This window comes from Panonychus citri, unplaced genomic scaffold (genome assembly GCF_014898815.1).
Source record: "Panonychus citri isolate SS breed McGregor unplaced genomic scaffold, ASM1489881v1 Contig00142, whole genome shotgun sequence".
Taxonomy (NCBI): domain Eukaryota; kingdom Metazoa; phylum Arthropoda; class Arachnida; order Trombidiformes; family Tetranychidae; genus Panonychus; species Panonychus citri.
The window spans coordinates 693,230-715,804 of record NW_026515547.1 but is presented as its reverse complement, the minus strand read 5'-3'; the positions used below and the strand labels follow the sequence as shown (position 1 = coordinate 715,804).

Below are 22,575 nucleotides of genomic sequence, written 5' to 3'. Positions count from 1 at the left end.
AATGTAATTGTTGATGATGATAATGATGGTGATTGGGTTGATGATTGTGGGCAAAAAAAGTTTATAAAGAAACAATGAGAATTGGTTGATTATTGGATTAGTTTTCTTTGGATTTTTCTTCTTCTTCTAGTAAACGTTGAGGAGAAATCGGATCATGAATTGATGATGAGATTTTCAACCATTGTAAGGCCTGAACATGAACATCATTTGATGAAGGCTTTGAATCCCAATTCCAGGCTCGTATTTTGTCAAAAGTACCAATAGGTTTAAGTTTAATTGTATCAAGTGATCCAAAGGTTTTCTCGCAAACAACACCAATTGTATCTGAATCTAAAGGTAAATCAATACCATCCAAAGGTTTACCTCGGAAAGATGCTGAATATTTTGATGGACCAGTTTCACTTATAGTTGGCTTAAAATAACTGGTAACCTTTGCTTGACCAGTGTAATTTATGGTACAAGGGATTAATTCACACTCAACAGGATTTAAACTGTTGGTATCACATGAGATGGATAGAGAAGACATCAAGATGATAAAAAAACAATAGAAAAAAAAAGATTTGATAAAAAACAAAATGGATAAAGAGTAGAATCAATTTCCCGTGATGAGTCAACACACATTCAGTCAAAAGAATTGACAAAAACAACAACAAGATCACAAATCAACAAATTAACTACAAACTACGATGGTTAATCTACTATTTAGATTAATAAATGAAACAAATTAACAGGAAAAGAATAGAAATACAGGAAGAAAGAGAGAGAGAGAGAAAATAAAGAGAAAAGGAATAACCCAAAGTAAGAGAGAGAGAAAAATAGAAAAGGAAAAGGAAAGAAAAAAGAAAGAGAACATTTTTTTCTCTTTCTCCGTCTGAACATATGTTCGCTTGAAAACAATTGTAGGTTTAGTCTTCTCATAGTGAAAGGTGATAGTTTTGATTGGAAACAAATGTGATCTGTCAATTTAAATTAATTGTGATTAATTAGCTACTCCAATCATGGGGAATGTTGATAATTTTGCTTGGATAACTAGATTACTATTCAATCTTTATGGTTATTCAACTATCCTCTTACCCGTTGGAATCATTGTCTATATGGTTAAACATAAACATTGTCTTCCATCATGTAAGTTGATTAATTGTCATTAATTGTCTCTTTGTTTCTCTCTTGTTATCACTATAATTAATCACATCTTCATCATAATTAATTTATTTCATTGTATTTACTTACTGTTTCCTTTTTTTTTCTTGTTGATTTACAGTTTCCAACTTGACACTGATTAGGTTAATTGTTTATGGTAAAGATGTAAATTCTGTTACTGGTGGTGGAGGTGGTGGAGATATTGAACAATCTAGATCACTATTAATCAATGAGAAGAAAGAATTTGATGATAAACCATTGATTGATTCTGATGGAAGTGTTGATGGTACCGGTGGTATTGGTGGACAAGCAAATAGAAGAGAGAAAATAATTCTATTCTTTACCTGTTTCTTTGGTTTACATTGTTCTTACCTGATTTGGGGAGTTTACCAAGAGAAAATAATGACAACTGAGTATTTACTTTCAATCAATTCAACCCAATTTTTGAAAAAAATCAACGGTTCGTTTATCAACATCATTCTATTGTTACAATCGATGTCTTTTTCTTTCGTATCATCACTTTTATCCTCTTCTTTTATCACTTCACTGAAAATCTAATCTAATCTTCTAATTTTGTTTTGATTTTTTTTTATCTTCTTCTTCTTTCTCTCATTTAGATGCTCACTTTCCAAGTTTAAAAGGTGATAAAATTAAATTCCACGATTCACAATTCCTTGTATTAACTGGTCGCATTTTCGCACTCGCTTTTTCATCGATCGCTTTCATCTACACTCAATCGAGAAAATCAAACACCAACCAAAGTGGCTCATCGAAACGTTTTGTTATCGCTCCGATTCACGAATTTTTCTATTGCTCATTATCCAACATTCTAAGTTCTTGGTGCCAATACGAGGCATTGAAATACGTTAATTTCCCTACCCAGGTAACTCTCAGAATAGTAGAAAATCATAATCATGATCACTAATGTTGTTATTCATTTTATTCCCATAGGTTTTATCCAAAGCTTGTAAAATTCCGTCTGTCATGTTGATGTCAAGATTGGTTTCCAATAAGAAATATGATCTATTTGAATACCTTGTTTCACTTTTTATCTCATTTGGAATGATTATATTTCTCCATGGTAATCATAATGTTCATCCATCTTCACCATCAACAAAAGAATCAGATAATTCAACTGATTCCCAATCAATCAATACTTCAGCCAAATTAGCCAATGGACTAATTGTTCTTGCCTTATATTTATTGTTCGATTCATTTACCTCTAATTGGGAAGAGAATATTTTCCATAAATATCGTATATCAAGTTGGCAAATGATGGTTACCCTTAATCTTTGCTCCATCATCTTAACTTTAACCTCTCTCACCGAACAAGGTAATTTGGTACCCGCTTTAATTACAATTACAAGTTGTAATCAATTATTTCGTGATGTCCTTTACATGGCATTTTCTTCAACTATTGGACAATTTTTCGTTTTCTACACAATCTCCAATTTCGGTGCACTTATTTTCACAATGATTATGACACTCAGGCAAATATTTGCCATTCTACTCTCTTTCATCATCTATCATCATTCCATATCAATAGAATCCATTCTAGGGATTACAATTGTTTTCACTGCAATCATTTCTTTGAGGTTTGTCAAGATTAACAAGATTAAAAAATGACCCCAGATACTATAAAGACAATAAGAAAACAATGCAATCAACTGATCATCATCACCATTATTAACAAATTGAACAAAGTTATTTATGTATTGTTGTTGTTTTTTTTTCACAAGGCTAATCAATGTAAAATAATAAAAAGCAATTACTAATTAAGTCGTTAATTTGTCGGTTGGATAATCCTAATTGAGAACCTTTGTTTGGTTTTGTTGAAGAATCCCAATCACATTTTGAGTTGTAGTAAACAGAATGGAAAGCAAAAAGAATAAGGTAATTATCAAACTCGTTAAAATTAACAGATTAATTAATGGGAAAAAGGGGGTGATACATTTAAAGATTAAATAATCATCGCTAATAATAATTTGTTTTAATCTTTTGAATGGATTAACTCACTTGATGGATTTTTTTTCTTTATCACTTTTTTTTTCATTTGTTTCTTTTTTGTTGACAGGAAAATGATTCAGTTTTGCCAAGAAATTCACTCGGTTTACCGACTAATGTTTACCATTGTCAAGAGAATGAAAAACCTGAGAATATTATTATCGAACATGGTTACGATTTAAAGGATAAAGTTGGTGCCGGTGCTTTTGCCTCGGTTTTCAAGGCAAGGCGAATCGCCGATGATCAGATGGTGGCTTGTAAGGTTATTGAAATAAAGCGTAAACGAAAGGAGAGATTAACCGATCTCAAGAATGAGCTCTATGTATTGGAGAAAGTTGAACATCCCAATATTGTCAAATTGTATGAACACTTTGTCATTGATGATAAGGTTTATATTTTCATGGAATTCGCCTCGGGTGGAACTTTATCTGAATATGTACGGAAAAAAGGTCCAGTTAAGGAAAAACGGGCTCGTCGTTGGTTTCTAGAGATTGCCAGTGCCATTCAACATTTACATCGACTTAGTATATCTCATCGTGATCTTAAATTGGGTAATATTTTACTTGATGCAGATAAGAAGGCCAAAGTTACTGATTTTGGTTTAAGTAGAATTAGCTATCGACCAACCAAAGGTGTACTTTATTGTACCTCTTGTTGTGGAACTGAACCTTATATGGCCCCGGAAATTTTGAAGAAAAGATCAGATGGAACCAGACTTTATGATCCAATGGTTTCAGATGTTTGGGCTTTGGGTGTTTGTTTGTATGCAATGGTTAACAAAGCTTATCCATTCAATCCGGAAGATAAAGAGTTGATGATCTCAAATCAATTACATCGGAAATGGAAGTTTGTAAGAAAACAAAAAAATAGATTGACCAATGAAGTTAAAGATTTAGTTCGTCACATGTTGGAGCCAAATCCAAGGAAAAGAATCACCTTATTGGGAATAATGGGCCATCCATGGTTAAAAGAAGGTAATCTCAGTAAACCATTCGATGCTTCAAGTTCTAAATCGACCAGTCCAACTCCAACGATAAAACCAAAAGAACCAAACAAAAGTTAATAATTTAGTTCAATGATAAGAAATAAAAAAGAGAAGACGCATTTTTCTCTCACGGAATTCCGAATGATTAGTAACGATCATAATTATTTTGTCGAAGGCCTTTAGTAGACCAACTAGAGGAAAAAGAGGAAAAGTTGAAAGGATAAAGTTGAGTTGACAGTTATTTTTGCGACAATATTTTAATGGAGATGATACATGATCTCAACATGAATCAATTTCTTTGGGAAGATGAACGAAAACCAATCCTTTCCTGTGTTGTTAATGTAGTAGTTTTAGTAGTCGATGCATCAATTGTGACACAAGAGGTGGTTTTACTTTTCTCGTCAGAGTCTTTCTCCCATTTTTCAAATTCACTGACATCATCCATTCGCATTTCCAATCGAGTAGGATTACGACGAAACATTTTGGATTCACCTTTAGAACAACGAAAAAAATATAATAAAATCAAAACAAAACAATCAGTCAATTAAAAAAATAAACACAAAACCCTCAACAGGTTATGATCTCTTAAAGGTAAACCATAAAAACAACAACACATGGTAACTTTTGCAATAACCAAAAGACCAATAATGATAATTATTAAATCATAAAAACAAGCCGAAAAATAAACAAGAAAGTTAACAAATTAATCAGCAAACAAATAGAAATAACAATTAAATAATTACTAGAGACAATTTTAACCATTGAGAGAGAGAGAGAAAAATTTTGAAAATATGAAAAACTGTTAACACTTCAATCAGTGAATTTTAAAAATCATTTTCTCGCATCTCAAATAACTGAAGTAATTAAATTAAAAGCATCAAAAATTTAATAATTACCCGTTAAATAGTTTCCAAAGGCGATAATTAACAACGTTAATTAACAGAAATTTAATTTAATTAAAAGAAGGCAGAAAAGTGAAAACAAAGGAAAAGTTAAAATCAGAAGAGAAAACCAGATGAGAATAAAAAGAAAGAGAAAATGAAAGAGCCAAATGAAGAAGAAAAATTTATTCTATTCTATTTACTTGCTGAATTCGCCGGCAGATGTCACGAAAGAACATTTTCGAAAATGTTCTTTAACATCTTCTGTTGGGAGAAACTTATGATCAGTTAATTGTTTTATCTTCGTATCTTCATGTAAGTTTAATTATCTTTGAACTAAAACTAAGTTTTAGTTATTGATTTTGTTATTTGTTTTAATCCATTGACCCAGTTTACTTATTCATTGTTACATAATTGATCTTGACTATCATCTCACCACCATGAATATATTTGAAAATCCAATAATCAGTGAGCAACAATTGAATAGTTTCGTCAAGGATATTGTTAAGGCTAATAAAGGGGTACCACCGCCATCACCGCCACTGCCACTGCCACCGCCCCAACCCCAATCTCAACCTCAACCAATTTGTGCTCCTTTTTCACCTAAAACCTTTGACCCAATGGTTTATAAGAATCTTTCTGATACTGCTGTTAAATTTGGATATAATTTTACTGTTGAAAATGGTCAGTTTAGATTTGGTCCACCACTTTCATGGAAAAAAGATCAACCAGCTCCTCGGAAAACGGAAATTTTCATCTGCCAAATTCCTCGTCAACTTCCAATGTTGGATTTACTTTTAATCTTGTTTAAGATTGAAAAATTTTTCGATTTCAGAATGATGTTCAATTTTTCTAATTTGAATAAAGGCTTTGCTTTCTGTAGGTTTTTCAAACCAGCAGATGCAGTTAAAGCCATAAATATACTTAATGCTTACGAGTTGGAAAGAGGACGAGATGGTCTACCAATTAAATTAGTTGTTTTACCTTCCGAAGATAAAACAATGTTATCCATTTATCCTCTTCCAACTACTGTTACTCTCAATCAAATCAATCAATTGCTAATCAAATGTGAAATTGATGAAAACTCAATCAAAAATATTGGTAAAGATGAAAACACTTTTCGCCGAGGAGTTAAATGGTTAATTACATTTGATGAACATCGATCAGCAGCTTTGGCCAAAAGAAAATTAATGGCCTTTAAAAATGCCTGGTCATCTAATTTTACTGTCTCATTGCACTCATCCGATCAGGAGAAATCATCTCCACAATCGACACCAACTCCAATCACCACCGTCACCAGCAGTGTTCCTCCAAATCGCAAGGCTTTACTTCCTTCACCACCTCCACTCATACTTTCGTTACCCCGACCACTTACATCGAAGAAGAAAAAATTCCCAAAATCAAATGGTGGCTCTTGTTTTCCGGGACAACGGAACATTGTCAATTCTTACCGTCACGCTTTCGACCCATCGAACAAATTTTCAACAAAGTTCGATGCTTTTAATCCTTTGACTGCATGTGGATCAAGTTACTGATCAATTTGGGTAAGAGACGATAAATTTGCTCGAAATTGTCTATGAATTTTTCTCCCTTTAATTTTTTCCCATCAATTTTAAGTACTTATTTAATTTTATCAACTCATTATACTGAATTTAAGCGATGAAATAAAAGTATTCAATGCATTCATTACGATTTAATCCAAAAATATTATCTTAATTGATTTTGCTTTTTTTTAATAAACTTTTCATGATTTACAACGAGTAACAGAAAAATGGTTGATAGTTTGTTTTTTTTGTCGTGATTTGGTGATTATGTTTAAGTGAAAGAAAGTTTAGAGAATCTCATTTTGAATGAGCTAATCTTGATCAACAGTTAAAATTAAATTCGATTCATTAGATTATCCCATGTATTCGGCAAACTCATCATCTTCTGGATTATCATTAACTGATGATTTTTGTTGCGTTTTCAATTGATTTCTGGGATCTTGTTTCTTATAATTTTCAAGATCATCATCTAAACTTTCAGAGAGAGATCTTTGGTTTCGTCTAGATCCCCAGTAATCATCAATGTCTTGATCTAGAGAAGCTTTTTCTCTTTTAAAAATTGATTTCGATCTAACTGCTCGAGCAAAACTACTAAATAGATTCGGTTCTTCCTCTGATTGAACGTTAGTAGTTGTATTACAGTTTATGTTGATATTGTTGATGCGATCATTGAGATCGAAATCCGGATCCATTTGTTTTCTATAGGAATCCTCAAGCATTTCTTTTGTCTTCTTTTTGAAAACTCTTTTCCCTCTGCCACCAACAGAAATGAAATATTGTTCAATCTCATCATCCAGTTCTTCCCTGCTCTTCGATGGGCCAGTGCAATAATTTGTTTTCATATATTTGGCAAAGATGGATGACAAAGATTCGCCAGGTAGATGTGGTTCAGGCCTAGAATTGTAAGAAAAAAGAGAAAAAAAATGAAAATGAAAATGCTATTAATAAATGTTCTTTTAAATTATCACCGTGGGTAAACAAAGATCCGTTGTCATGAGAAAAAAAAGTAACAAATTTTCTTAAAGAATCAAGCTAATAATCTCTCAACTCTTCCATCAATCAAAGCCGATTTAAGTCTTAAGTTAATCACCTTAACAACATTTGACCTTTGAACTTGAAAATTTGACAGTAAACTTTAATTTACAAAGGTGAAAATGATGAGAAGAAAACAGAAAAATTAGTTGAATCTATAAAGATCCTTAGATATCTAGGGTAATGTTTCGTTTGTTTATTTTTATATAGATTAGACTCTCCAACAAAGACAATGGAAATTAACAAAAACAAAAGAAGGGGGAGAGTAAATAGAAAATCTCTCTTACTTTTTCTTTCTTTCTCTCTCTCTCTATCATTAACCACTTTCTCTTCATGTTATCATGTTTATCATCTCTAGGATAGCACAGAGAAAGTGTTTACTATTAAGAGAAAAAAGCTAACTAGCCGCAGTTAAACAATTTCCATCGGTTAAGAGTTTTTTTTTGTTGCTGCTTATTGCAAGTGATTTAAAGTTGCGATGAGTAATTTGATTAGGAAGCAAATTACTGTTGGAAAGGGAAGAACCCTGAAGTAATATAGAGGACATTTAGGCAACACTCGTTTTGCGTGTTAATCATTATTTAAAATGTAATTTGAACTTGTTTGTTAACCGGGAATTAATTTCTATATTATAAAGTAACAACAAACAAAATTAATTACTCACTCTTGCCACATATCAAATGGTGAGGGCTTAGATTTTTCTCCTGGGCCTGTGATCAAACCAGTGGGCATTATTATGGGTGTTGAAAGGTTTGATTGCCGTGGGGTAGGGTAAGGGGCAGCAGCCGAACGAGCGGCCTTACATCGCTGTAATCGACCAATCAATGTATTCGGACATTTTAATTCTTGAAATCCTGGATCAATCTCTTTCTTTTGAATGTGACAAAGAACCAAAGTGAACCTTTCATTTAGTGTCAAGTCACATTTAGATGGTGGTAGGGTAATTTTCGTCTCAATAACGGGCTTTTTCTCAATTAGAATCTCAGGTTTTGTTCTAATAAAAACTGGAGGCAAAATCTCTTTTCTAATTGTTTTCTCATTAGGTTTTCGGATAATGCGAATAGCCTCTTCGGTTTCCACAATTTCCATTAAATTATTAGCGTCGGGACTGTCAAACTCTCTCATGGTTTCGTATCTTGATGATTGACTTTCCAAAGACATTGTGGTGGCGGCCATTTAAGAATAACAACAATTTAAAAATCCAAGGAGAAAAAAAGAGAAAAGAATAACAATTAAAGTTGAAAAAAGAACAAACGAAATAAAAAAAAAGAATAGAATAAAACAAATCTTCTATTAATAAAGAGAATAGAAAATTAAAAATGATGAAATCACCAAAAAGAAGCCAAATTAAAGATGGAGTTTAATACTTACTGGAGCTTAAGAATTTATAGTTTAACAATTTAGAGGAGAAAAAATAATTTAATTTAAACACTTAAAGCTAATTATCAACTAATTGTCGGTGAATATTAATATCGATCTTAATTGTTAAACTTAATTAATCTCACAATTAAAATCTCTTCGAGTAAAGCGCCACCTTTTTGGAGAAAATCGAACCTGCTGCCATCTGGTGGTTAGAATTTTACACTTTTTCAGCTGTTTCTTTTTTCTTTTGAATCATTTTCTTTTTTGAATCCGTTTTTGTTTAGAGATTGATTTTCATTTGTTTGTTTTTTTTTATTCTTATCTTTTATCATTTTGATGTGGTTTTTTTTTCGTATTAATTAAGTAATTATGAAGTTAAGAAAACGAGAAAGAAACGTCAATCCAGCTTCATCCACAGTCAATTGTTCATCAATTGGTCCATCGTGTTCATCTTCATCTTCATCATCAACAGCTTCAACCTCTCTTACTGGTAACACTTGCAACCGGGCGGGAAAAAGGGTAACTGCCATTCGTGGTAGATCAAAGGCCGTGAAGAAAATTTTAAAAGAGAAAAATGTTCCTACTCAGGTTGATAAAGTTACTGATAAATCGATTGATATTGATAAGATGGCCGATGTTTTCCAAAAATGTCAACATCTACAGTATCATGATGAGTGTATAAAAAAATTGCGGGAATTGTATCATTCTACCAGTCATGAGGATTTTTGTGAAAAGTTTAGACATTTCTTGCGAATTATCTTGCGAAGTGATGCTAAGAGTCCTTTTACCAAAAATTGTCTTGTATTTATACCAAAATTGATCAACACCTTGGACAATGAAAAAAGAGGAATTGAACTTAAAGGTAAGAGTTTTAAGTTGTTGAGATGATCTTTTCCAAATGATGAAATCACTCATCTTATAATATAGTTTATCTCATTTTTCTAATAAATTTTTTCATGTTCTCTTTGATTATTCTAGAGGATGAAACTATGGATGAACTTGCAGAATCTATTTTCGGTGAAGAAATTTTCACCGAAGCTCATTCGAGTAAAGCTTGTGTTCTAGATTACACCATGTCCGAGATTCTTATGAAGGAAATATTTTGTAACGATACAACTGTCCGAAAAAATGTCTGTCTTTTAGTTAGTAGACTTCTTCGTAGTACCAAGGATATTGATGACAAGATTTACAAGGAATTACAAGATGCATTACTTAGTCTTGCTGGTGATCGAAATTATCTTGTTCGAGCTCTGGCCGCTTTCACATTGATACTATTTCAAGATGCAAGTAAACCCGATTGTCCTGTTGTGAATGCATTCAAATTCCATATCGGAATGGATCCCGCTTTTCAAGTTAGAATTGCTTCTCTCAAATCGGTCCTAGTAACTCCTGAGACTCTTCATTTCATCTTAAAAAGATTCGAGATGTTAAAGCTGTAGTAAGGAAAACAGCCTTCACCAAGATCGCCGAACATGTACCATTGAAACTTCTCTCTACCGAACAACGACTTCTAATTCTTAAAGAAGGTCTAAACGATAGACATCCAAATGTTCGTAAAGTGGTGGAAGATAATGTACTTACATCTTGGCTTAAAAATTGTGACGGTGATTTGGTTAAACTTATGACCGAAATAGATGTGAAAAATGAACCTAAATTGACCAAAAAAGTTTTGGATATATTTTTCGGTCATTTTATCGAAACAAGTGATGAGCAATTTGGAACAAGATTCCATAGTGTTGCTCATAATTTCCGTGAATCTTATCTTGATGACGAAAAACTACTCAAAGAAGAGCATCAAACACCGGAAAAAGTTTTCACTTGGCAGTGTTTAAATACTTTCATTAAGAAAAATGAAGATGAATTTATAAGACGAGCAGATAAAAATTTCGCATCAAAACCAATTGATCAGCATAACAATTCAACTCTAACAGGCAACACTAAATTAGATGAAGCAGAAACTGCAGTCGACGATTGGGCTGATAGAACATTAAATGAAGACTCTAATCAAGCCAAAGATGATTCTCACATCGCTGATTACCTATTCCCAGAACTACCACATATTTGTCAATATTTACAAAAGTAAGTCAATAGGTATTCATTTGTTTAGAGTGAAAAACTTACTAACATTTACTTTCCTTTTGATTTACTCTTTTTGTCTCAGGTTTGTCGATTCTATTGATTCTTCCGATAAATCAACTGATGAAGAACTTATTGACAAAGAATTTGTTTACAATCAGTTGGTTTCGATTCTTCTTTTGTACGATGTTTGTGACGAAGCTCAACAAAATTACATCTTAGATATGATTCGTACAATAATCTTTTCACCAAACCTTCATCTTGATTTTCGTGATAGTATTTCACCTATCATGAAGTTTATTGCTCGTCGAATTTTCAAAGATCCAAATCATCTTATCGAATTCACCGCAGAATGTACCAGTAAGGTTTACAATATTGCCGCAGAAATAAGTGTTGAAGAAACTATCATGAAATCTAAAACTCCCGAACCAAGTGGCTCAGTTGAACCAACATTCGATGCCGATTATGCTCGTCTCACAATGGAAATAGAGGAATACAGAGATCAACTTGATAAAGCAATCGCTGAACAAGATTTCATGACAGCTCAAAATATGAAAAATAAATTGGATGAATTGGCCAACCAACGTGAAAGATATCAAAATATTCGATTACAACAGAAATCAACTCAATCACAACAAATTCCACCAAGTCAAGTTCCACCGACAGAACCATTTAACCTAAATGATCACCCGGAAACATTACTTAAATGTTTACAAATATTTGTTGGAGCTTTGGAACATGGTAAATTTGAAACAGCGAATACTCTAATTTTCAGTCATATCGATCAAATTGTTCTACCAAGTGTATTAAATATAGATGGACGTACTCGAACAATCGCTGTTAAAGCACTTGGACTTTCATGTCTTCTAAGTGACTCTTTATTCCGTCAACACTGTAATCTTATCTTACAAGTTCTTAAATACGACTCTGAGATTATGACTCGAGTGATCGCCTTACATAGTATCTTTGATTGTATCTGTAAACATGGAATTGAACCTTTACTTAGAAAGACGAAAACAACTACCGAAGAGAGAAGATCATCAAGAATGAGAATCGAGGAGGATATCGCCAATCTTACTCTTCAAGGTGGTGATCCTGAACTACTCGAACTATCACAAATGGGAAGTATCGGTGATGCAGAAACTCAAGCTGAGATTCATCGTTCAATGATGGAAGAAGACGATGAAAATGATGAGGAAGATGAGGAAACTGATGCTGAGACAACGATAATGGATCGAGAGAGAAGTCGTCGTTTTGAAACTTTAAATAGTAACTCTGAACAAGAGATGATCAATTCATTGGTTAAACTTTTCACTGAGACTCTTTTCAATAATGGAGTTGATGAAATGGAAACAGCAGCATTTGAAGGTTTCGCCAAATTAATGATCCTCGGTGTTATCTATTCTCCATCGTTACTTTCTCGATTCATAATTACTTGGTATTTACCCGAGACAAAGCCCAGAATTTTACAATTTCTTGGTGTTTTCTTACCAATTTATGTTGGCTCTGAAAGCAAATATGTTCGGGAAGATGATCACATCACAGTGACTGGTCAAACTTGTCTAGTTGATTGTTTTATCGACACTTTGGAAGTGCTTTTCGAAGCCAAATATTGCCTGGATAAAGATCCTAAAGATTTACGGTTATTCCAATATTTACCAAAACTTGATAAAAATTGTCAATATCGACAAATTGATTTGAAAAATGTAACCAGTTTCATGCTTAATTTGATCAAACCAAGTCACCATAAGCATCTACTTAGTAATCTGATTCACAAAATGTATTCTATTGTGATCAGTAATGATCAAGAATTTAAATTTTATGAAGATTTTCTGATTGAATATCTTCTCAAGGCTTGTCTACGCTTATCCCTGGATGATATTGATGATACAGTTTTCAACGAATTACGTCCAGTTATGATTAAGTTAGCTGTTAAAGTTAAATCTCGAATGGAGGGAATGAGAGCTTTAAGCCGAAAGAAGGCCGAAAAGTTTATTCGATCTTTCCTAATGTTTTATAAATCATTTGGTCGAGGTGAACTCAATGCATCCCTTTCACATGCTTCAGGTGAATTGGGTGATGATACCGAAGGAACTGGTGAATTGGATGAACTTGAACAAATGGAAGAAGATTTGAATCTTGATCCATTAGGATCAATGCCAGAATTAAGTGATGATGATTCAAAGGAAACCGATGGAAAAGATAAAGGTGATGATGAAGATGAAGAAGAAAATGGAGGTGATGATGATGAAATCGCTGATGGAATTGATTCACTTTCAGATGTATCTGAAACTCTCCGATGGTCAGACATTGAAGAAAATGAAACCTAATCAATTGATACACTTTCCACTTTTTATTTGCAAATCATGACAATTTACCATCATCAACATCATTTAATCAATTACAATTTACCATCAAGAATAATGATCTAGTTATCAATTATATTATCATTATCAAAACTGTTAAAACTTTTCATTCATTATCAAACTATTATTTCCCTCCCTCATGCTTACATCATATTATTTTCAATCAAGTTGTCTATATTTTTAGAAGTCCATTGTAACTATTCATCAAACAATCAGTTAATTGTATAACCTGATCATCTTAGTATCAATTGCGATTAAATTGTATCAAAGTGTCGCCATCTTGAAGAGATTCTCGTAAACAATTTGTCTTTAATCATCTGTTGATGAACATTTGATTTACTCTGTTGATCTGTTTTTCCCTTTAAATTGTTATATTTTTTGTAAACTTATTGTTTTTCCTTAACCTTTACATCAATTATTATGTATAAATGTGGACTATTTTTGATACAATCGCCATTCACCAAGATCCCATCGACAATTGGTCACTTCTTGAATGAAGCTAAATCATTGGTTTCAAAGTGCTTTATGTTAAAATTGTGAAAACTTTAAATTGTCAAGATGGTAAACACTCAGATGAACAATCAGATTACCCTGATGATAATCACTTTTATTTACCGACCATTTATCGAGCTGCAAGTTTGAGAGTCCCCCATTTGGATGTAAGAGTGATAATTAAATCAACACTAACTGATTTCCACAATCAACCTCGAGTACTTCTTTACAATGGATTGGAACAAATTAATCCAAAGTAAGTGTTAATATTTATTAAGAATACAATTTATACTTTAGACGGACAAATTGTTGAAGAACTTGTTTCATTAATCTTTTTATTTTCATCTTTTTCCTTCTTATTTTTGGCCTAATTATAATTACATGTTTACAGAAATTTACCAAGTCTTCTCGGGAACAATATTGATCTTGGACAATTTAAGGAAATTAAGATGGTCCCGAATCCTGAAGTAACACCCGATTCTCCATCTCCAATTGAAAAGATCACTTTTCATGATCATATTTGCCTCGGGGGAACATTTGACCATCTTCATAATGGTCATAAGGTTTTATTGAGCGAAGCTTTGATTAGAACCAGAAAATCAATGACAATTGGAATAACTAATGTTAACATGGTACAGAAAAAAGTTCTATGGGAATTGATTCAACCCTTGGAAAAGCGGATGGACGATGTTCGTTCATTTCTAACTGATGTTTGCGATTCCATTGAGTACAAAACTGTTGGTATTACTGATCCCTTTGGACCTGCGATTGTTGATCCTGAATTAAGTTGCATTGTGGTCAGTCAAGAGACGCTTAAAGGGGGCGAAAAAATCAACACAATTAGAAAGGAAAAAAATATGAACGAATTGGAGATCGTTTGTTTTGATATGGTTAAAGATGAGGCTCATGAAAGTCAACATGAAGAAGATAAAATTAGTTCATCAAGTTTACGAATGCGAAAATTGGGAACTCTCATTAGAGAACCGCCAATTCGCAATAACCTTCCTCGTCGACCTTATCGTATTGGCCTTATTGGGGGAATTTGTTCTGGAAAATCAACAATCTGTAAACATCTTTCTGACCTTGATATTTTTACAATCAACGCCGATGTGTTGGCTCATCAAACTTATTCCAATCCAAATGCTATCGCTTATTCAAAGTTGATCGAGGCTTTTGGGACTGAGATAGTGAATTCTACTGACCAGTCAATTGATCGACGAAAATTGGGTGCAATCGTTTTCTCTGATAAAACTAAACTTAACCTGTTAAATTCAATCATTTGGCCTGCAACAAGGGAGTTGATTGAACAAAGAACCAGTGAAGTCTCTGAACAACATGATATCGTCGTTGTAGAAGCGGCTCTCTTATTGGAAGCAGGTTGGGAAGATCAATTCCACCAAATTTGGACTTCAATCATTCCCGTTGACGAAGCAGTTCGTCGGTTAAAAGTTCGAAATAATCTAACGGAAGAGGAAGCTCGTCAAAGAATTTCCAATCAAATGAGTAATCAAGAAAGAGTTGAACGTGCCAATGTAGTTTTCTCGTCTCAATGGGAACGAGAATTCACCAATAAACAAGTGGAAAAAGCGGTTGAAATGCTACGGAAAAATTATCTATGTTAATAAGAGTAAAAAAATCTTAATCAAGTTATAAAAATTTCACATTTACAGTTAATCTTGAAATTCATTGATGATCTGAAAATTTGAATTGCTTTCAAATCGTGAAACGAATCACAATCTTAGCTCTTATTAATCACTTTTCGGTCTAAAATATTGAACTTACTTTTTCAGTCTTTTTTCATTCAAGAGCCAGAAAAATGGATACAAATAGTGGAATCATTCAAGTCAAAATTCATTGTATTCACCTCATCGCCATCATCATCTTCATCTTCATCGCCAATCGGTATAGCCAACAATAGATTGAGGAAAAATATTCTATCCATGAGATATCAAGCATATTATCATATATATTTTTTATCTTCATCTTTTCTCTATCTTTCATATTATCCTTTTCACTTTCTATTACCTAGTATCTAAACAATTCAATTCATTTATCTTTTGTTATCTTCTTTCTCCCTCTCTCTCTCTCTCTCTGTCTCTTACTCTCTCACTCTTTGTATTTCCATCATCATTTTGATTCTCTTTTCATAGTCTACACAATCAAACACAAAAAGGCTCCTTCTCTCTCTCTCTCTCTCTCTCTCATCATCATCGCCTGAAATTAATTGTCAACCATGTTATTATTACCTGTGATTCCTTTTTCTCTTCTTCCTCTTCTTCTTCATCTTCACCATTCATTAAATCGTCATCATCATCGTCATAATCATGATTTCATTTCTCCCCACGAGCAATCAGTAGTTTCCTTTTACCTTTACAATTCACATAATAATTACAAAGATTGATTCATATATGATTCTTGTGGTTTATTATCACAATTTGAAACTTTTCGTATATTTTTTTACTCATTTTCTTATCCCCATTCATTGCTAATTCAATTAATTTCAATCTTTTTTTTTCTTCATCATCTTCACATTGCTGATTATGATTCTAAGGTCTACCTCTTTTCTTAAATTCATTTACAATGGATTAACTTATCAACAGGTAAAAAAGTGTAGGTTTAGTGAAAAATTATTCAACCTTTTCCTTTGCACTTCTTATTATTGAAAGTTTACATTTTCTCCAATGTAAATAATACACTTGATTCTGTTTTTTTCTCATCACTTTTCATGATCATTACAATTTACTCTTCAACAATCAAGGTTAACAACTATCAGTTGATTGAAAACGCTTTTATAATAAAGAAATTGTCAAATTTCAATGTATTTACACACAATAAATTGATCGTTAATTGTCAAAGATTTACTTTGATCAACTCAACCATTGATTAAATCAATGATATTTTTTTTTATTTTCAAAGTGATTGTTTATTTTAAGCTGATTGTTAGCAATAAACGTTTAATACGATATAAAAGGAAAAAGCTTAATCAGAATCAATGTAAATGTAAAAAACAAATTGTCAAAGGAAGTTGACAATCAAAATTTACAATGAAGATGGTTAATTGTTATGCTGAATGTTATTAATTAGTTAGTTTATTGTTTTCATTTTAATTAAATTATTAATCGAGTGAGTGTCCGAGTAGAAAAGTGCTTCCGTTGTATTATAAATAGTAAATCTAGTGAAGACAATTAACTGAATGAATAATCATCATCAATTTTAATGATAACTTAAACAAAGGAGATGAAGATCAGGCTAATGTCCGTATCCTATTGTTTCAATGATGATGATAGTCTTATAGTAGTTGGTAATCTCACTCTTACATGGAGTGAGAATGATAAAGTTCAATATCAATGTCAAGAGAGAGAGAGAGAGAGAGAGAGAGAGAGAGAGATAAAAACTCAGGTATATCACCTTCATGGCCTTTTGATTGTAGTTAATTTAGGAAACAACTGATGCATAAATTATATACCTGAAGTAGTTACTTTTTTATCCTTTAACTAACTTGATATCAATGATGATCCGTTGTTAGTTAATCAGTTGGTTGGTTGATAGTAGGAGGCATTTCAATCCAGTGATATATTATAATTTGTTGTTGTTTTATATCCAATGATATAACTTCCGTAACTTACCTTTCCTTTTCATTATTTAGCTTATCATCATCATCATCATCATCATCATCATATATTATCATCATATTTCTTTTTTCATCGCATGATATCCTTCAAGAGTTTATTATAATAATATTATTGAATAACATTGAGATGATGATGATCATCATCAAAATATGGAAATGATGAGGAGACTGAATGAATAAGTAAATTAATAGAAACTACAGATAGAAAATCGTTTTTTTCCCTTGTCAGAAAAAAAAGATTAGGATGAAGATGGCGATTCTTTACCTGATGATTTACCTTTCAGGTGAAGTAATAAAACCATAGAAATTTCATATATATACTATGTTTCTATGTATCAACTATGGTTTAATGAATTCGACGAGACAATAGATGAATCAATGACTCTTAGAGCGAGAACAAGATGATGATGATGAAAAGAAGACTTTTTTTACCTTTAAACTGAAAAACGACAACATCCTGATAATGTCTCGTTAGAATTTCCTTCAATGAAAATCTACTTGATAACTACAATTGTTTCGATTGTTATTGTTACTTTAATTATGAATTATGTTCAAATTCAATCTTAAATTTGATACGAACAAAGTTTAACTAATAACCAGTGTAATTATCTTTGATATTATTCAATTTTCATGAATGCTTGTAAATCATTCTAATGTTGTTGTTGTTACTGACAAACATTGACACTTAAATGTAATATTTAATCATCATTAATCAATCGTAATCAGATCTAATTCAGTTCATCAATTTTATGCTCTTCTTTTTCAGAGTTAATTTATTAGAATGAGTTACATACATAATAATATAACGGTAAATGTTTTCTACCTTTATATCATTTAAAAAGGTTACCTTTCAAAGGTAAAAAGTAACACATACATATGATGATTAGGATGATGATGATTCCATCAGAAAAGTTTAATGGATCTTACATTATGATTAAAAATGATTCTAACCTCATCTTCCTTCATCATCTATTAACTTTTTCATCTTCTTCTCCATCATCATCATCATCATCATCATCTTCATAATAACCGCCTTCTTCATCTGCTTCCTCATCATCTCCATGAGTTATGATATTAATTTTCTTTCTGTTACTTGTAATAACATCAATTAAATGATTATTATTATCATCTCATTGATTGTGACTATTCATTCATTTAGGTTTATCATCTGTCTCATCATCATTTGTATCAGTTTTATCATCATTCTCTCTCTCTCTCATGTCAAACCAGAATGTCAAGAAATTCATTTCAATCGAAATGAATTAGATTTTCATGTTAACTTAAATTCACAACTTTTTCCTTTTTTTTAATTTTCATGATAATTTTCTGTCACAATTTAATCACTAATCATCACTTCAAAATACACAAAGAGGGAGATTATTATTATAACTATTAATACAATCGATAACTAATTATGTTTAGTGCTCTAGCTTTTAGTTTATTTACTTTTTTTAATGATGAAAAATTTACTTTTACTATTATTGAATTATTTGTTTCAATCTAACTCGTCAATTGTTCATTGAACTTTTACCATGTTACATTCATTAATTTAGTTAACCATTTATTTCATGATTCATTCAACTAATTTACTCATCATTATTATTATCAATTCAATTGACTGATTGTCTTTAGTCTTCCTTGGATTTCATTGGTGGATAAAGATTCAGAGCTTTGAATTTAGTGATTCACTTTCTGTTTCTCCATATGAATAACTTGGAACAATCAACAATTAACACAAAAAGAGACTCTAGACGAAAGAGAAATTGATGAGAAATGAACTGCAAGCCAACTGAGAATGAAAGAGAAAAATTCTAATCCCAAAAGTTTTAATCTCTCGTTCATGTTTACTGAACTTCATGAAAAGATTTTAATAATAAATGATAATGAAATTTGAGAGAAAAGTTTTTTTTGCACTTTTGTTATTCTTTCCACTAGATGGCAGTTAAGTTATACTTTTATTAGAACTTTTTTTCTGTCGATTTTATTTTTCATCTGATACGAAAATTAGACTATTATTATTATTATTATTGGAATTAACTCTTGAAATTTATGATTACCTATAGAGAATGGAAAATATTACCTTTCAGTTTAATAATGTTCATGATTTTCCAAAGTAAATTATCAGATGAAAATAATGATTAGTTGAGAGTAAGAAGACAAATCATCAACGTTCAATTATCATCAAGAGTGAATTTTACATTTTATCATCTCTCATAATCTCACCCACCTCCACTTCCACCTCATCTTCATTTCCCTCTATTCTTTTCTCTTCATCATCATTATAATTATTCTTTTCTCTGCTCATTTTTATTTCATTAACAACTCTTAGCTTTTGATTCTGTCTCTTTGGTTCTCGTCATCACAATTTGAAGGAGGAAGTAAAAGAGAGAGAGAGAGAGACAAGTGGGAGGTGGTTTATTTTCCTCATTGGCCCAGCCTTTCATTGGCCTCCAAAACAAAAGATGATCAATGAAGAAAAAAGGAGATGCGTAGATGGAAAACCACCTCCACTTCCACCACCACCTCCTCCTCCTCCGCCGTCATCTTCACCACCATGAAGAGAGGAAGAGGCAAAGGAAGGAAGAAGAGGATGAGAGGGTGGTAGAAAGAGGTGGAGCTGTGTGTGTAGAGAGAGAGAGAGAGTTAGAGTTAGAGGTCGGTTTAACATATATTGATGATGATTTCGAAGAGAAAATGAAATCAAGTTGAATGATGATAACTATCCCATTGAATTTATCATGGAAAAGAATACAAAAAAAAGATGAAGAATATCCAAAGAGGAAAAAAATATAATAATGATAATTCAGATGAAGATGTAGATGTAGATAAGACATGGAAGAATAATAATTTCTCATATTCATCCAGTTAATCTGAGAAAAAAATCTGAATACAAATACTCATAATCGTCATTTATTAGTGATCATTTCAATCCTATAAGATTCATGATTATGATAATCATCATCTTCTCAACGAAGTAAAACTCAAATCATCTTTATTATATCACAATAATAATAATACAAATATAATAAGAAAAATTTTCTATTACACTTACTCATCAACCTTTTACCTGTGTACAAAATTTTAAGAGCTAAAAACGGAGAAACAATCAACTTACCGAGTTGCCGATTCGTCGGAAATTAGCACTTTAAAGTGTCCAAAATGAAAATCTTTACCGTTTATGGTTCCAATTTACCCTAATAAGTTGTTCAAATAAACAAAGGTAATCGCACTCAATGGTACCAAATAAAAAAGTACTAGAAATATAAAATATCCTTAGTAAAGGTAACAATTACATGACAGAATATAAAGAAACAGTTATAAGATGTTTGAACATTTCGACCAATATACAGAAACGGCAATAACACCAATTTCTGCCTTAAGTGGTTCGAGCCGTTGCCTTTTAATGGCTACATTTCTAACTTGATGATTATCTCACCTGAGAATATGGTAAAGGTGAAAGGATTAACGTTCTAACGATATTGTTATTACTTGTTATTTGATTTTCGTTCAATCAATGTTGACCACTAGACTGAACACAATGAATTCTCAATGTGTTGTTTTCCATTGTGTTATTAGCACGTTAGAAAAAAAAGAAAATTCTTTTTCTAATTTTATCTTCTATTTATCTCATGTTTGCTTGAATTACTTTCATCAAGTTAAGCGTTAACCATCATCATAATCATTGCATCAGCAACAATCAAGGTATCAGACCAATTTATCTGTAAGTATGGATTAGCTTAATGATTACGATGACGATGGTGATAAACATAATTGTAAAAAAAGGTAAATAATGATAATCCAATGGTAACAGATTATCATCTCTCTTTCATTCAATCGGATTAACAGGTTAAGAAACTTTCGTTTCCTCAATGGTCACTTTTTCACAATTTGTTGACAACTTTTATCATTTTCCATCACTCTCATCATATCGCTAATCCAAATCCTCTGAGGCAATAATAATGATAGAGTTGAAATCAAATCGCATTGATAAAAAAAAGTTGATAATACAAAATCAATGATAATCTTATTAGTTAACGGTTGCGAATAAGTTTGATTAACCTAATTATCTGACTTTTAATTAAACATTACATTGACCTTTCCCTTGATATTACTTTGAACCAACATAATTGTCTGCTTGACCACGTCCAAGTAGGATGATAAAGATGATGAATACTGGTCATCATCATCATTTACCTGAGTTTCCTCATCAATGACAAAACAAAAATAAAAGCTAATTAAACAATAACAATGATGAAATATGCCAACAATCAACGTCCAATTCAATTTTTCAATTGTTTTCAAACATTAATTCATCTAAATTACTGAACCGAATATAATAATTATCATTGTGTCCTCATTGTTAATCATTCACAATCATTATCACTTAATCAAGATAATATACAAGAAATTTATTATTCTTACAATTGATCAGATCAATTTTTAATTAATCTTGATAAACATAAATAATAATATCAATTAATAATCAATAAACTGCTACATTCAAATGTAATATATATATAATATATAAATTATATATTATCAACCAGGTCAACAGCATCATCAGTAATCAAGTTGTACCTTTGATTATGTTGATAATTTAATAACAAAATTTCAGATGATAATAAAAATAATATCATGAAGAGGCGTTTGCATTGAAAATGTATGAGACTCATTTATCTGCTTCAATCATCATCATGATAAAATTGAATTAATTTTTTTCTCTTGCTCATAATTTTCATCTTCATCAACAGTATCAAGTTTAACATTACTGGTTATTTTGAATGAGTGGGTTAGAGATAATGAAAAAAAGGTGAGCTTAGATTATCATCATACCCGAATTTATGATCAGAGAGAGAGAGAGAGAGAGAGAGAGCGAGAAGATTAGTGTCATGATGGACAGTCTCAAGATCATCTCTCGATGTGACGATGAAGATGAAGATGAAGAAAAGTGTATACAACAAGATGATGATGATAAAGATGAAGACAAAAATCAAATGAGATTAGTGTTCAATTGAATGGTAACATCAAGTTACATCCAGGTAATAATAATAATGGAGGCGGA

At 31.7% G+C, this 22,575-nt stretch overlaps 7 protein-coding genes across 8 annotated transcripts; 5 read left to right on the top strand and 2 right to left on the bottom strand.

The window, feature by feature from the left end:
• Positions 1-97: 97 nt before the first annotated feature.
• On the bottom strand, positions 98-840 carry LOC128395935 (uncharacterized). The gene has a single exon (XM_053356429.1). The coding sequence runs from the start codon at positions 524-526 to the stop codon at positions 98-100; it is 429 nt and encodes a 142-aa protein (XP_053212404.1). The 5' UTR covers positions 527-840.
• Positions 841-857: 17 nt separating this feature from the next.
• LOC128395902 (adenosine 3'-phospho 5'-phosphosulfate transporter 1-like) lies at positions 858-2,919 on the top strand. Its single transcript, XM_053356385.1, has 4 exons — positions 858-1,125; positions 1,262-1,600; positions 1,758-2,023; positions 2,092-2,919. The coding sequence occupies exons 1-4, from the start codon at positions 999-1,001 to the stop codon at positions 2,764-2,766; spliced, it is 1,407 nt and encodes a 468-aa protein (XP_053212360.1). The 5' UTR covers positions 858-998; the 3' UTR covers positions 2,767-2,919.
• Positions 2,896-4,404, top strand: LOC128395916 (uncharacterized). The gene is made up of 2 exons (XM_053356409.1): positions 2,896-3,033; positions 3,215-4,404. The coding sequence occupies exons 1-2, from the start codon at positions 3,013-3,015 to the stop codon at positions 4,205-4,207; spliced, it is 1,014 nt and encodes a 337-aa protein (XP_053212384.1). The 5' UTR covers positions 2,896-3,012; the 3' UTR covers positions 4,208-4,404.
• An 852-nt stretch (positions 4,405-5,256) lies between these two features.
• LOC128395913 (probable RNA-binding protein 46) lies at positions 5,257-6,715 on the top strand. Its single transcript, XM_053356405.1, has one exon. It carries the CDS (start codon positions 5,451-5,453, stop codon positions 6,543-6,545), a length of 1,095 nt encoding a protein of 364 aa, XP_053212380.1. The 5' UTR covers positions 5,257-5,450; the 3' UTR covers positions 6,546-6,715.
• Positions 6,697-9,091, bottom strand: LOC128395915 (uncharacterized). Of its 2 annotated transcripts, XM_053356408.1 has the most exons (3): positions 8,958-9,091; positions 8,251-8,733; positions 6,697-7,448 (listed from the first exon to the last, which is right to left on the bottom strand). In XM_053356408.1, the coding sequence occupies exons 2-3, from the start codon at positions 8,709-8,711 to the stop codon at positions 6,908-6,910; spliced, it is 1,002 nt and encodes a 333-aa protein (XP_053212383.1). In that variant the 5' UTR covers positions 8,712-8,733; positions 8,958-9,091; the 3' UTR covers positions 6,697-6,907. The 2 variants fall into 2 exon arrangements, with proteins under 2 accessions (XP_053212383.1, XP_053212382.1); XM_053356407.1 differs by lacking the exon at positions 8,958-9,091 and having other exon boundaries at positions 8,251-8,932.
• Positions 9,092-9,204: 113 nt separating this feature from the next.
• LOC128395884 (condensin complex subunit 3-like) lies at positions 9,205-13,675 on the top strand. The gene is given in 4 exon segments (XM_053356359.1): positions 9,205-9,810; positions 9,927-10,355; positions 10,358-11,027; positions 11,110-13,675. Coding segments are annotated over 4 exon segments (3,837 nt in total). The 5' UTR covers positions 9,205-9,317; the 3' UTR covers positions 13,355-13,675.
• Positions 13,361-15,564, top strand: LOC128395898 (bifunctional coenzyme A synthase-like). Its single transcript, XM_053356378.1, is given in 3 exon segments — positions 13,361-13,904; positions 13,907-14,138; positions 14,274-15,564. Coding segments are annotated over 3 exon segments (1,557 nt in total). The 5' UTR covers positions 13,361-13,810; the 3' UTR covers positions 15,505-15,564.
• Positions 15,565-22,575: the final 7,011 nt, after the last annotated feature.